Source organism: Helianthus annuus, chromosome 11 (genome assembly GCF_002127325.2).
Source record: "Helianthus annuus cultivar XRQ/B chromosome 11, HanXRQr2.0-SUNRISE, whole genome shotgun sequence".
NCBI classification, from domain to species: Eukaryota; Viridiplantae; Streptophyta; class Magnoliopsida; order Asterales; family Asteraceae; genus Helianthus; species Helianthus annuus.
In genome coordinates, this window is record NC_035443.2 from 113,880,627 (window position 1) to 113,895,709 (window position 15,083).

General features: G+C 38.2%; 1 protein-coding gene across 1 annotated transcript; it reads left to right on the plus strand.

Annotated features, from left to right (window-relative positions):
- The first annotated feature begins 10,269 nt into the window (after nucleotides 1-10,269).
- Nucleotides 10,270-14,536, plus strand: LOC110888683. Its single transcript, XM_035979946.1, has 6 exons — nucleotides 10,270-11,253; nucleotides 11,407-11,842; nucleotides 12,723-13,129; nucleotides 13,477-13,953; nucleotides 14,056-14,151; nucleotides 14,195-14,536. The coding sequence occupies exons 1-6, from the start codon at nucleotides 10,270-10,272 to the stop codon at nucleotides 14,534-14,536; spliced, it is 2,742 nt and encodes a 913-aa protein (XP_035835839.1).
- Nucleotides 14,537-15,083: the final 547 nt, after the last annotated feature.

The window sequence follows — 15,083 nt, forward strand, 5'->3', positions numbered from 1 at the left end:
ATACATTCTGGATTTTGAGACAAAAATGATAATGTTTGACCCGTTTCGGTCAATTTATGCAAACTAGTTACAAAAACCGAACCGAACGCTAAAAGAGCGTTACGGGTAACCATAAGAGTCATATGCAAGTTCACTGAGATAATATGCTTTAAATATGTTATAATATCAGTAAGATAACTTCTATTTTGCCCCATACGGAAATAAACTCAATTTACGCCTCATAAGGGCATTTTGGTCATTTAAAAGATTATAAAAGAGTTAAATTGGAAATCTGAGTTACAGGTCTGATTTATTCTGTAAATATACTTAATTTGACATATTATATCAGTAGGGTATGACCCATATACAAAACTTATCATTTAAAACCAAACTATGCACCTTAGGGGTATTTTGGTAATTTCACAAGGGCTAAAAATGTCAAAACTGGAATCCTGAGTTCAAAAACTTATACTTACTGTTATTTTATAAAAATATGCTAAATATATCAGTAGGTATAATCCTTATATGTTTAATATGGTTATAGTACATACTATGCGTTAAAAACGCTTAGAAAGGCGATTTTAGAGCCGTTTCCGGGTTTTTTAAAAGAAAGCTGAGATTTTTATATTTCTAGAATGCTCAAGATAATTTATTTAACAAATAAAATCAGTAGAAAAAGGTTTGGGGTCAAAAAGATTTATAAAACTCATTTTATGGCTTAAAAGGTCAAAACCGGTATTAACCGAATCGAACTTAGAGACCTATGATACGATCAGCCAAAAATTAAATAAAAATCTTCAAAAATCCCAAAATATTATATAACATCAGTGGGTAAAAAGTTTTGTATCAAAAAGTGAGCTTAAATAGGTTATACGCTAATTACGCCGTTTACTTAACATAAAGCTTTCAATTTACGATATCGAACATAACTCTAAATCTGGACCTCCAACTGATATCAAATTTTCGGTGCAAGTTTAAATCAGTAATAAAGGTTTCTACTCTTTCACTTTTCCAAAAATCACGTTTTATAACAAAAAGGGCAAAATAGTCAACTTTAAGTATAAATCGGAAACATGCATATGAATCGGTTAAGCATGGAGTCAAGTTGTAAAATTCCAGAGAGTTGCGCATAAATAAAAATGGTCCAAAATAAGCTCAAATGCAGATCTCAAACATGCATGCACGGATCCGAATCGAGAGTCAAAGAAAAAGTCATTTTATGAGACTTTCGGTTCCGATCCGAGTTTATACTAAAGATTGTCGAGTTGATCATGATAAAACATATTCTTACATTCATTATAAAGTTATTTTTGATGATCAAACTGATTGCATGTCATCTACATTACTATTTATGCTAGATTTTACAAAAACAAGTTCTGTTGACTTTTTAAGAACAACTTTGACTCGACAATAATCATGCTTAGAGTGAGAATCAGAGAATACCCTTTTGAGGGTTTGTTTCCCACATAAATACCCACTTGTAGGTACTTTCAATTTGAGAAATGACTGAGCCATTTTCGTTTAATCGAAAAGTCAAACTAAAGTTACGACGGATTGACTTTCGGCTAATAATCTAAGCTAGAACGAAATAGAGAAGGTTATGAATGCTTACAAGAGTCCTAATGAAGCTTAGATATCACTATGAAGTTGCCTTGTCGTCCAGAAAGCTCCTGAAGTTGCCTTGTGAATTTTTGAAGGTTGTAGTGTTCTTGGTTTCTAACACAAGTCCCAAATTATGAAGCTTTGATCTGATTATAAGGGGATTCAGATGTTATGAGAAGGCCACAGGTGTCCTAGCATGCATGAGTGTTGATTGGAGGGTTTGGGAGGTGGAGAAAGCTGTCATCAACTCACAAAACAGACCCAAAAGCTAATATTTGCGAAATTCTGATGCTGGGCAGGCCATGCGGCCCGCTTAAGGGTGCCCAGGCGGGCCACCTGGGACTTGCAGACATCACAAAACTTTTAATTGTTTGCAGTTTGGTCCCTGCTCTTTGGTTACGAGGTTTTGGCCCTTTATTCTGACCCTTAGACCCTCAAACTTGGTTTTTAGGAACCTTGGGACATTTACCAAAATGATAATGTCCTCGGTTAACTTTGCGCTCACCCGAAAAGTCATGAAATTCGATGTTGACGCTTTTAACCCCTCAAGTACGGTTTTGGCCATAACTTTCTCATACGATAACGAAACTTCATGAAATTTTTACCACATATTCTAGTGAGTATATTTTAGCATTACAAAGCTTCGGGTCTGCCAAAAGATCACTCAGAGGTGTAAATTCAACATGTTGACACTTTTAGCCCCTGTAGTTTGTAATTCCTCACTTTCGTGTATTTTCCGCTTCGTATGATCCATGATTCATCCGTTTAGGGTTATAAACACTATGTAGGGTTATTGTAGAGTCTATTTATCCATTGTTGACACTTTGGACCCTTATATTTCATAGTTTTCACTGTTTGTCAACTTTAGTCCCTCTAAAGTATGTTTTCGCATATTCAAAGTCTATGACACGTGTCAATGCATTATTGGACGTAATTTTTCGAGGTGTTACAATATGGGAACTTGAATCAGAAATGCAAAGGAAATATCCACACTTGGTCCAGTAGACTTCGAGGACGAGCTCTAAAACAAGGTGGGGAGGATATAACAACCCTCGAAATATTTTCGACACCCTAAAAATATTTAAAATATCCCAATATGTCCTAAAATACACCCCGTATGTGAAAACCGAGCCCAAAATATGATATAGCATTAAAAATAAAATAAAAACAAAAATTTAAAGGCTGTCGCGGGGCGCGTAGCCTTTGGCTACTGCCTACGTGGGCCGCGAGCGATCAACAACGAGGCCTCACCCAGTGATAACACGTGGCAATACGTGTTGAACCTATATCGTGACCCGGATCAGCTACGACCTAGACCCCTCTAGGACGCGGGCCGCGTAAGCCTAAGCTTACTTTTACGCGGGCCGCGAGAGACTCGGATTACAGCCCTATAAATTGGGAGCTCGGGCTTCAGTCTCAAATCGCTCACGTTCTTTTCTTTCTCTCAATTTTCACATAGTAGGCATAATCCTCGGGTATAATACCCCCTAAATAACGAAGTTCTGCTCCGTTGTAAGTATCATAACCCCTGGATACGTATTAGATACGCTGCCCGATTGATTTAGGGTTCCATAACGGCTGTCATGGTTCTGCCCGAGGTAGTCGTTGGAATGCCGTCTCGGGGAGGGTATTACTAATGTTAAAATGGGTTATTATACAACGCGTGTGCATTTGTGTAATTTATATATTATTACCAGGAAACCCTTACAGAAAACCTAAGACAGCAATGTGAGTAATCTCCTTTTTGTAAACAGTTTTTACAAAACCTTAAATATTTTACAATACAATTTAGCAGTGATTGAGTCTTTGTAATTCTACAATTACTGCCGGTATGTTGGGGTTTTGTATACAAAATGTGAGACACGTTACCATTGGACAAAGAGTTAGCCAATATGTAATATGACCCACCAGTCAGGATTGACAGTACTGAATGAGTAATTGGGTAGATGTAAACATTGCAATCGCTCTCAATACTGTTTAAATTAATAAAACTTTTCTTGATTGAACTGGGATTCACTCACCAGTATTTCCCATTGACAAAATGTTTTTAAACGCGTTTCAGGTAACACAATGTGAAAACCAATTAGAAGCCAGCTGGACAGCACTGAAGGCTTGGAAAAGTGGCTATAAAAGTTACCTAAATAAAGAAGGCGTTTTTTTTCAATAAAATGGGATTTATCCCTATAAATCAGTTTGTAATGAAAACTTGGGTTTTATCCCAATATATTTATTTATATAAAATATGGTGTTTTACTCTGATAAAATATTTCCTAACTACGGTACTGATGAAATTTCCGCTGCCAAATTAATAAACACTGATACCACCGACACTGAGTTCGTGGCCGCCCGTTCCCGGGACAGATAGGGGGCGGGGGTTGCGACAGAAGGTGGTACCACAGCTAAGCCACTGATTCAGCCACAGAAGTGTTCTGCTGACACCAAAATAAAATTCAAAGTGTTAGGAAATAAATTATAGAAATACGTGCATAACTGTATTTTATTGTTATATGTTATTTGACTATTTGTTAGTTTGCAGCATGAGCGACCAAGGACCATCTGACGCGTATCGTCAGTTGTCTGGTTCACCTAGAAGCGAAGGTGCCTCTTCACAGCCTGCCCTCTCAGGGTACTCTGCTGATCTTGAAGAAGGAATATTCGTGTTTAAGGCTCAGTCTGAAGAGCCATTCCCTCAGAAAAAGAGAGCATGGTTCAGTAGGGGAGTACATGAGCGTAGGAAGCGAATGAAAAAGTTGCAATAACAACGAGTGCTAGCAGTAGCTAAAAGAGAAACCGATGCCCACACCCAAGACATGCTTAATAGAAGTTTAGCCAATTTTCATATCTTAGCAACCACTACAGCCGACCCTAACCTTGAACAAATGATAGCACCTCAACCACAACCACCATTTCCCAACCAACCAATGGAAATAGAAAACCCTAAAAATCAAGTAGAAATGCATGATTTTAACCCAGAAGAAATACCTAGGGTACCAGCACCTAACCCCTTAGACCCAAATTACGACCCGTGGTGGGACGACAATAGGGACTATATGCAACGTTACCCCATACATGAAGATCTGCCCATGCCGAATCTAGGAGCCTACCCAGGTTTGGATCCTCTAGATCCCTATTACGATAACGATTTATTCATTAGAGATTTTAGAGAATCCTTACCCATACCAGGCACCCACACCCCCATACCAGGAATCCGCACCCCAGATTCCAAACCCAGTCCTAGAACCTGCACCCCCAATGAGTGCAGAAAATGTACAAGAACTCAGGACATTTGGCGAGGAAATTTAAGAAAGTAGCAAGAGGATGGGACAGGTGGGAGAGCGACTCGTCTGGAAGTACGACGAGCGCAATATGGATTTCTGGATGAATCCATATCCATGAATGTGATGGTAGAGATGGTGATAATAATAGTAATAATAATAATAATAAAATATGTGTGTATGTGTATGAAAAAAAATACGGATGCCTACTACTATTAGTGTAATTTTTAATTCAGTTGGTATTGTAATTTTAATTCCGGTGTTGGTTTGTAGTAGATGCATATTATATATATATATATATGTATATATATATATATATGTATATATATATATATATATAAAAGAGTAAGTCGCAATGCTCGACGTTTTTGATCAACATGCGACGTGTTGTGTGATTGGTTGTGTTAAATATTATTTTGTGATATTAATATGTGGTAAATGTTTAAAAATTCAGATGGACAACGAAGTGAACCAGGAAAACCAGAATGATAATATCCAGAACGACAATAACCCGATTAATGAGAATCCAAACAATAATAACAATGGAAACCAAGTGGATAATAGTGCCATCCAACACATAATGGCAAAAGAAATAATAGACGCGATGCCATTTATTATTAAGACGGTTAAGGAAGCCGAAAATAAAAGTCACCATAGTAGTAAACGACCAACCGAACCTGAACACAACGTGAACAATGGGCCTCTACTTCAAGCGCCCATCCCCAAAAGAAGAAGAACGATGCCTTATGGTTGCTCTTACAAAGAATTCTGGTCCTGCAAACCAATAGAATTCTCGGGCACTGAAGGACCCATTGCAACTTTACGCCGGATAGAAAAGACTGAGGCTGTTTTAAAAATAAGCAAATGTGCGAAAGAGGATAAGATAATGTTTGCTTCCAATTTATTTAAGAACTCAGTCTTAGAATGGTGGAACACTATCCGCCAGTCTACAGGAAGTGACAGGGTTTACAATATGGAATGGGAGGAATTTAAGAACATGGTAGAAAGGAAATTCTGCCCTCCCAATGAAAAGGAACAAATAGCAAATAAATTCCTGAACCTTAGAATGAGAGGGGTGGATAGTAAGGAGTATACTACTACATTCTTTGAATATGCTAGAATAGTACCAACCCTTGCATCGCCTGAGCCAATATTAATCTCCCGTTATATCTGGGGATTAATCGGGGAGATTAGGCATGTAGTCAAAGCAGCTAGACCTCAAACTATAGAAGAAGCCGTAGAACTAGCAAATACCTTGACAGATGAATTAGTACGTACACGGGAAGAGGATCAAAGGAGAAACCTAGCTCAAAGGCTTACCCAGGAATTCCGTTATGGAAATGTCAACCGTGGGAAAAATGTAGGTTCTACCTCTGCACCTTATTGCAAGTATTGCAAAAGGAAGCATTCTGGAAGATGCTCCATCTATTGCAATTTTTGCAAAAATATCCGGACACAAGGAAGAAGACTGCAGGATGAAAGCTAACAACCGGATATGCTACAACTGCGGAGAACAAGGTCATATCAAGCCAAACTGTCAAAAATTAGCTCCAGCTACGAACAACAAGAACACTAAAAATGCTAGAGCATTTGTTCTGACTGCAGATGAAGCCAAGATAATTCCAGACGTGATAGCCAGTATGTCTTTTAGTTAATGATGTTTTTGCTAAAGTATTATTTGACTCTGGTGCGAACCAAAGTTTTATTAATACTTCGTTTTGCAAACTTCTTAATCAATCATTAACTAAACTTCCACAAGAATGTCTAGTAGAGACAGCCAATGGGGAAATAGTTAGGATTTCTGAAATCTTGCAGGGAGCAAGAATAGAAATTTCAAATCAAAAATTTATTGCAAAACTTTACCCAATGAATCTGGCAGGATTTGATATTGTATTAGGAATGGTTGGTTAATAGCCAATAAAGCCAGTATTTTATGTGATCAAAAGTCAATTCAAGTAGATTCACCAAAGGGTGAAAAGATCACAATTAAAGGAGACAAGCCATCTAGATTCACAAAATTCATCTCCGTAATGAAAACAACAAGTTATATAAGAAAAGGATCTATAGTGTATTTGATTTCTATAATCACTAACACTAAAGGAAAAGAACTGAAAGATATTCCAGTAGTATCTCAATTTTCAGACGTATTCCCAGAAGAATTATCAGGACTACCGCCGAACAGGGAAGTCGAATTCAGAATCCATATACTACCAGGAACGACACCATTGCCAAAGCACCTTACCGTTTGGCACCTGCAGAAATGCAGGAACTGAAGAAACAATTAGACGAATTGTTGGAGAAAGAATTCATACAGCCAAGCTCATCGCCATGGGGAGCACCAATTTTATTCGTCAAAAAGAAGGAAGGATCAATGCATATGTGCATTGACTACCGTGAATTGAACAAGGTCACAATTAAGAATTGGTACCCATTACCAAGAAGCGATGATCTGTTTGATCAATTGCAAGGAGCTCGATTTTTCTCAAAAATCGATTTAAGGTCAGGATATCATCAGTTGAAGGTACAGGAAGAGGACATTCCTAAAACCGCGTTTAGAACAAGGTATGGCCATTATGAATTTACTGTCATGCCATTTGGTTTAACCAATGCCCCAGCCGCATTTATGGACATGATGAACTGAATATGTAAGCCATATTTGGATAAATTCATAATTGTCTTTATAGATGATATTCTTATCTATTCTAAAAGTAAAGATGATCATGCAAAGCATTTGCACGCACTTTTCAGTCTATTAAGGAAGGAAAAACTTTATGCTAAGTTTTCAATGTGCGAATTTTGGTTAGAACAGGTACAGTTTCTTGGACATTTAGTCGATTACCAAATGGAAAAACCCTGAATCACCAACCAAGGTTAGAAGTTTCTTAGAATTGGCCGGTTATTATAGAAGATTTATTCGAGATTTCTCTAGAATAGCCATTCCTTTAACCAAGCTAACCTGTAAATCTGTTAAGTTTGAATGGGGACCAAAACAAGAAGAAGCTTTTAAAATTCTTAAGCAAAGATTAACCCACGCGCCCATACTAGCGTTACCAGAAGGAACTGAAGATTTTGTAGTATATTGTGACGCTTCTAAATTAGGGTATGGATGTGTATTGGTGCAACGACAAAAGGTTATAGCTTACGCATCTAGACAACTTAAGAACCATGAAGAGAATTATTCAACCCATGATCTAGAATTAGGAGCAATAATTTTTACCCTTAAGATTTGGAGACATTGCCTTTATGGTAGTAAGTTTACTATTTTCACTGATCATAAGAGTTTAAGGTATGTGTTCGGGCAAAAGAGCTGAATATGAGGTAAAGACGCTGGATGGAAATTCTTAGTGATTATGATTGTAATATCCAGTATCATGCAGGAAAGGCTAATGTAGTGGCTGATACTTTAAGCCGAAAGTATCATGAAAAGCCAAAAAGGGTACGTTCTCTTAAATTAAATCTATAAGTAGATTTAAATGAACAGATTAGAAAAGCACAAGAATCAGTAATTAAGGAAGATACTGAAAAATTAAAGGGAATGATTAAGGAATTAGAACAAGGAGCAGATGGAATTTGGGGATTCCATAAGAAAAGAATGTGGATAAATAAATTAGGAAACCTACGCCACCATATATTAGAAGAAGCCCATAAGTCTAAGTATACGATGCATCCTGGAAATGATAAAATGTATCAGGATTTAAGAAAGACTTTTTGGTGGATAGGAATGATAAAGGATATAGCAGCTTACGTTTCTAAGTGTTTAACCTGCTCTCAAGTCAAAGCTGAACATCAGAAACCCTCAGGATTGTTGCAATAGTTAGAAATGCCCGTGTGGAAATGAGAATTGATAACAATGGATTTTGTTACCAAATTACCCAAAACAAGAAAAGGTAATGACACAGTCTGGGTGATTGTAGATAAGCTAACTAAGTCAGCTCATTTTCTACCAATGAAGGAAACTTTCAGTATGGAACAATTAGCCAAGCTATATGTAAATGAAATAGTTTCAATACATGGAATCCCTTTATCAATCGTTTCTGATAGAGATAGCCGTTTTACTTCCGATTTTTGGGCAAGTTTCCAAAAAGCAATGGGAACTAAGTTAAATCTAAGCACCGCTTATCATCCTCAAACGGACGGACAAAGCGAAAGAACAATTCAGAAAATGGAAGATATGCTTAGAGCTTGTGTAATTGATTTCGGAGGTAATTGGGACGATCATTTACCATTAATAGAATTGTTAGAACTTTTGAGATCGTTGATACTTGTGCTGGATCAGTTTAGTCTCAGTTTGTAGCTATTTTGAATGTATAGGGGCTTATTTTGTAATTCTCTAGAATAGGAATCCTGACTTGGTGTAGTTAAGATTCCAGCAAATTTATAAATTTGCTGGCAAGTCAGGAGCTCACTATAAATACCCCAAGCATTGTAACCTAGCCAAGCTTTTGGCTCTTTGGTGAATGAAGTGTTGTTTACATTAGATCTTTTGATTGTGTGCTCATATCAGATTTCCAAGGTGCTTTACTGATTCATATACTTGTTTGGATTCAATACAACACTTGTTGTATTCATCAATCCATTAGCTTCATCTTCATTCTTGATCTTTCTTGACTTTTTCATAGTTCAAACACTTAATCAATAGGTGTTTTGGACTAAAACAACCAACCACTGTGATCCGGATTGATATTGGGATTTACAATTTGGTATCAGAGCCTTTGTGCTCTTGGTTGTTGTGTTCTTGTTGAGATTTTTCATTGTTTTGAAGGTTTTTCAAAGTTTCAAGGTTTTTCAAATTTTTGAGCTTAAAATGGATTGATTTGGTGTGTTTAATCGATAGGTTGTTGTTAATACTTGATTAGTGAGTCATTTTGGACATTTTGTTGCATCAAAACATGGTTTTTGAGATGTTTTTGAGTGATTAGAGGGTTTTAGTTCGTGTTAAACCCTCTGTCCAGCGAAATTATCTTGAAGACAGCGAATAATATTTGAACACAGCGAATTTAATTTTTGAATACAGCGACCTCAGCGTTGAATATAGTGAACTAGATCAAATCGTTGAGGATTTCATCGCATAATCGCTAATTTCACCGACCACCATTCGAGCGAAGTTACTGATCATTAGCGACATAGTATTCAGTGTCCCTTGAGCGAAATTATCGAATGCGACTTCGAGAACTGTGATATTGAACCACAGCGTTCTTATCACGGTTATCGGTGAAATTAACCTATCATCTGTCTGTGTTGTGATTTGTCAGCGAAGTTATCTTGATCGCTCGTGCAGGACTGACTAAAACCATAGCGAAGGTCGAGGATCAGTCAGCGAAGGTCAAGGTTCAGTCAGCGAAGGTGAATAAGTGTCTTCGATAACCAGCGAATTTAAAGTCTTACCAGCGAATTTAAAGTCTGATCAGCTAACATGTCGTTGAATCAACTAAGTCCGATTGCTCAAGCGGAACTTGAGACTGGAACCACCACTCGTCCACCAAAGTTGAAAGGGGCTGAAGACTTTAGCACCTGGAAAACCCGCATTCAGTCGTTCTTCGAATACACGGATTACAATCTGTGGCTCTCGGTCACCGCTGGACCCCACATTCCAACGGTAGTTCGAGGAGATGCAGTAGTTGCTAACAATGATGCTACTACCTTCACTGATGAAGACAAGGCTCTTATCCAACGTGATCGTCGTGCTCACGCTGCTTTAACCATGGCTCTATCTACAAACGACTGCAACATGTTTGAGGAACACCGAACTGCCAATGCACTCTGGAATGCATTGATTGAGTACTATGAAGGAAATGAGGAACTGATTGAAAGCAAGAGAGATATGGTGCAGAAGCAATACGACATGTTTTGTAGTGTTCGTGGAGAAAGCCTTTCTGACCACATTAGTCGTTTTCTTAACATGATGACCAAAATGAAGAAGGCGGGAAATCCTGTCACAAATCATGCTGCCATAAAGAAACTGCTTGATTCACTCCCCAAGGAATGGAGCCTACAATGCATGATGATGAAGAAGGATTTCCTAAACAATCCAAATCATGTCACTCTGTCTGATCTGATCAACACTCTAAGAGCCTTTGAAATGGATGTCAACAAAAGAGAGATGAACACCGCTGGATACCAACCAAAGTCAACTCAAACTTCAGCTGGATTGAAGAATGTGGCATTTCTAGCATCAGGAGGCAGTACTCCACAAGCTTCTGACTTAATCTACGCAAATGCTTCCGCAAGCGCATCAAAAGCTCCACAACTTGTTGAGAAGACAATCACTGTTGATCCTCAAGCATTGAAAGTATCTACTGAAAATGTGGCACTCTTCAACACATTTTTGAGTAGCTACGAAGCCCTGATGTATGGAGAATTGAAAAAGGAGATGTTCACTGCTGAAGACATGTATCAGGTTGATCCAGATGATATGGAAGAAATGGATCTGAAATGGCAAATGGCCATGATCAATTTGAGGTTAAAGAAATTTCAAGACAAGACAGGCAAGCGTTTGGGTCTTGGAAAAGCTGGCTTTGACAAATCTAAGCTGAGGTGCTACAACTGCAAGAATCTAGGACACTTCAAGCGCAATTGTCCTCTGTTGAAAGAAGGAAACAGTGAAACCACTACTGCTGTAAAGCAAATCACTGTTGAAGAGAACAAAAACAATGCATCTCCCAGCACGCCAAAAGCTTTAGTCGTTGAAGACTATGATTGGAGTGAAGAAATCACTGAAGCAAAGGAGCAAGTTAACAAAGCCCTGATGGCCAAGATCTCAGGTGGATCATCTACAAGGCAGTTTGAGAAGCAGACAGCTGGAATTCCGACTGGAGACAATGCTGCTGACAAGGGATTGAAAAGCATTCTTACTTCAGTGGAGCCTTGTGATCAAACAGAGAAGTATGTTGCTAAAGAGACATCTGAAAAAGGTAAGGATAAGGTCCAAGCGACAGCCATGAAAGCTGATTCATCAAAGGAAAAGGCTGACAAGGACTTGGTAAACAGTATTCCACTCAGTTTTAAAGAAAAATTATGCTCACCAGCATGCGTTGATGTCGTGGCACATTACAAATTCTTAAACCTAGAATTTGAAAGGCAAAAAAGACAAAGCTTTAAAATTTAACAACGAGCTTAAACAGAACGAGGCTGCATATCAGAGAAAGTTGAACTCAACTTTAGCTGAAATGCAAACTCTTAAAGAATTTGTGTTTAGAAAAGATTTTATTATTAATGATCTTACAGAAAGGTTAGAAAAAGCTTTGAACGAAAAGAACAAACTTCAAATTATAATAGATAAATGGAATGTCAGTCAAAAGGCCTTTACTGACATTAAAAATTGCCAACGACCAACGTTTGTGAAAGACGGGATTGGGTATAAGGATAGGCACGGAAATGAAAGAAAACTTTTCTTTCCACCACACAGCAAAAACTACGTGCCTATGCCCACTCCTCATCCCGAAAATGATCTCATAAATGAAAAGGCCTCTGTTGAACAAAATGAATTTTATAAAAATGAGACAATCGCTAACTGTTCTAAAAGCAATGCAGATCCCATTGAGTGTAAAGAAGATGTGTGCGATGATGATGGAGACTGCGGCGGGTCAAAAATAGGAATCGGATATTCAGGCGACAGTTATTCCACCGTTAATTGGTTCGTCTGGAATTGTTCTAAGAAAAACAATGTTAAGGATGAATGTAATAATTTAAGTAGGATGGATGACTGTAATGGCCAAGTGCCTAAATTTAAATCCTTGGATGACTGTAAGGGCCATGTGCCTACATTTGAGACCCGTAATCGTGAACATTGTGTGTCTGAATGTCATGATTTGAATTATGTGTGTTGTGATGATAACATTGCCTGTAAATCTCCTGTATTTGTGCCAGAATTGAAAAAGAATAGTTTCGGAAAATTCCTCACAAAGGAAATTCCCGAATTTATTCCTTCTAGAACAGGTGTGAAAGATTCAGAAAAGAGTGTCTCTGAAGATCATGGAAATGAAGATTCAAACTTTACTGTCTCAGAAGACGTGCAAGGATCAGAAAGTTCTGAATGTTCAAGTGAAGATTCAAGTGAAGATTCAAGTGAAGATCAATCCACCAATGATGAAAGCTCCGAATGTTCAAGTTCTGAAACCATTGAAGATCAAGACTCAGAAAGTCCAAACAAAGATCAAATTTACAATGAGTCAAATTACGAAGCAAGTGAAGAGCAAAGCTCAAGTGAGGACAGCATGTCTGAAAGCTCATCCGATTCAGACAATGATGAAGAACACTCAGAAGATGAAAGCAGAGTGGACATGAAAATGAAGAAAGCAGAAAGCTCAAGACTCTCATCACATACATCATCTTCTAACACCAAACGACCCAGACATAAAAGATGCTTTCGCTGTGGTCGTTTAGGACATACAGCGAAACATTGTAAAACCAAAAAGTTTTCCAAACTAGAACATGATTTTCTTACTAACGTCACATATCAATTAAATTATCTTAAGAAATCTGTTAAAGATCTGGTGGAATCAACTGCCTATTTTTGGAAACAAAAAGAGGTCAACGTGGGTCAAAATCACGACAGAAGCCAGATGAAGCAAATTTGGGTTCCTAAATCTAGCTAATTTGTATATATTTTTTTGTATATCAGAATAAATTGCAGAAATGGCTTCGGATGCTCATGGAATACATTTGGCACGTCGACAGCGGATGTTCAAGGCACATGACTGGGTTGAAGGAATTGCTGAAGAACTTTCGCTTTATTGATGGTGATTTCGTATCTTTTGCTGGAGACGAGAAGGGAGGAAAGATTGTTGGAGTAGGAGATGTAGTGTCCGAAGCCCTCACGCTTGAGACTGTCAACTATGTTCCAGAGCTGTGTTACAATCTCATGAGTGTCTCTCAAGTCTGCGATAAAGGAATCTCGGTGCTTTTCAATGACATGGAATGCTTGTTCCTGAAGCCCGGTTATGTTGTTCCTGCAGAAATGATCATGCTCACTGCTCCAAGACAGAACAACACATACGTGCTCAACATGAAAAATGCCAAGACAAATGACAACTTAACCTGCTTAATCTCCAAAGCTTCAGAATCGGAGTCACTGCTTTGGCATAGACGACTGGGCCATGTTAATTTCAAAAATATGAACAAACTCTCTAAGTTAAACTTAGTTAGAGGTCTTCCAATTAAAGAATTTCCATTTTCTGAAAAATGTATTGCATGCGCCCAGGGAAAGCAGCATAAGAAACCGCACAAGTCCAAAGCAGTGAACACGATATCTGCACCACTTCAATTGTTGCATATGGATCTCTTCGGTCCTATTAGTGTTAAAAGTCTTGCTAAAAGTTCTTATTGTTTGGTTGTAACAGATGATTTCTCTCGGTTTTCATGGGTATATTTTCTTGAAGCAAAAAAGCGAGACAGCTGAAGTCTTAAAATCATTCATTCCGCTGATTGAAAACGTGACCAAGCTAAAAGTGAAGTCTATCAGAAGCGACAACGGGTCCGAGTTCAAAAATCAGACCTTCATATCGTACTGTGCAGAAAAGGGAATTCATCTCCAATACAGTGCAGCCAGAACTCCGCAACAAAATGGAGTTGCTGAACGCAAGAATAGAACGCTGATCGAAGCTGCACGAACCATGCTGGTGGACTCAAAGCTTCAATTATCTTCTGGGCAGAAGCAGTTAATACGGCATGCTACGTTCTAAACAGGGTACTCATCGTGAAACCTCATGGAAAGACAACATATGAACTTCTCTTCAAAAGAAAGCCACTTATTGACTTCTTCAGACCATTCGGCTGTTCGTGCACTCTTTTAAACACTCAAGAAAATCTCGTCAAATTTGAAGCAGTGGGTGATATCTGCTACTTTATGGGGTATTCATTCACACAGAAGGCCTACCGTGTTTATAACAAACGAACGAAGATGGTGATTGAATCTTACTATGTTGACTTTCAAGAAGGAAATTACACCAACACCGGAAGTACTCCAGATTGGTTCTATGATGTGAGTGTGATCTTCAATAACTTTGAAATTCCGGAGATAGTCCCAGAGCATGAACCTGTTGAAGACACTCAAGTTGAACCTTTGTTTGACTCATCCGACATTGGTTTGACTCCATTTACCACTCGTCTATCTCCATCAACTGCTGACCCGATTTTGGCTGTAAATGATGCAACTGGTGACACTTCGCCTGAGAACACCCAAGAAAACGGTGCTTCTTCTTCACAGGCGAATGTAAATGAGCCAACTCA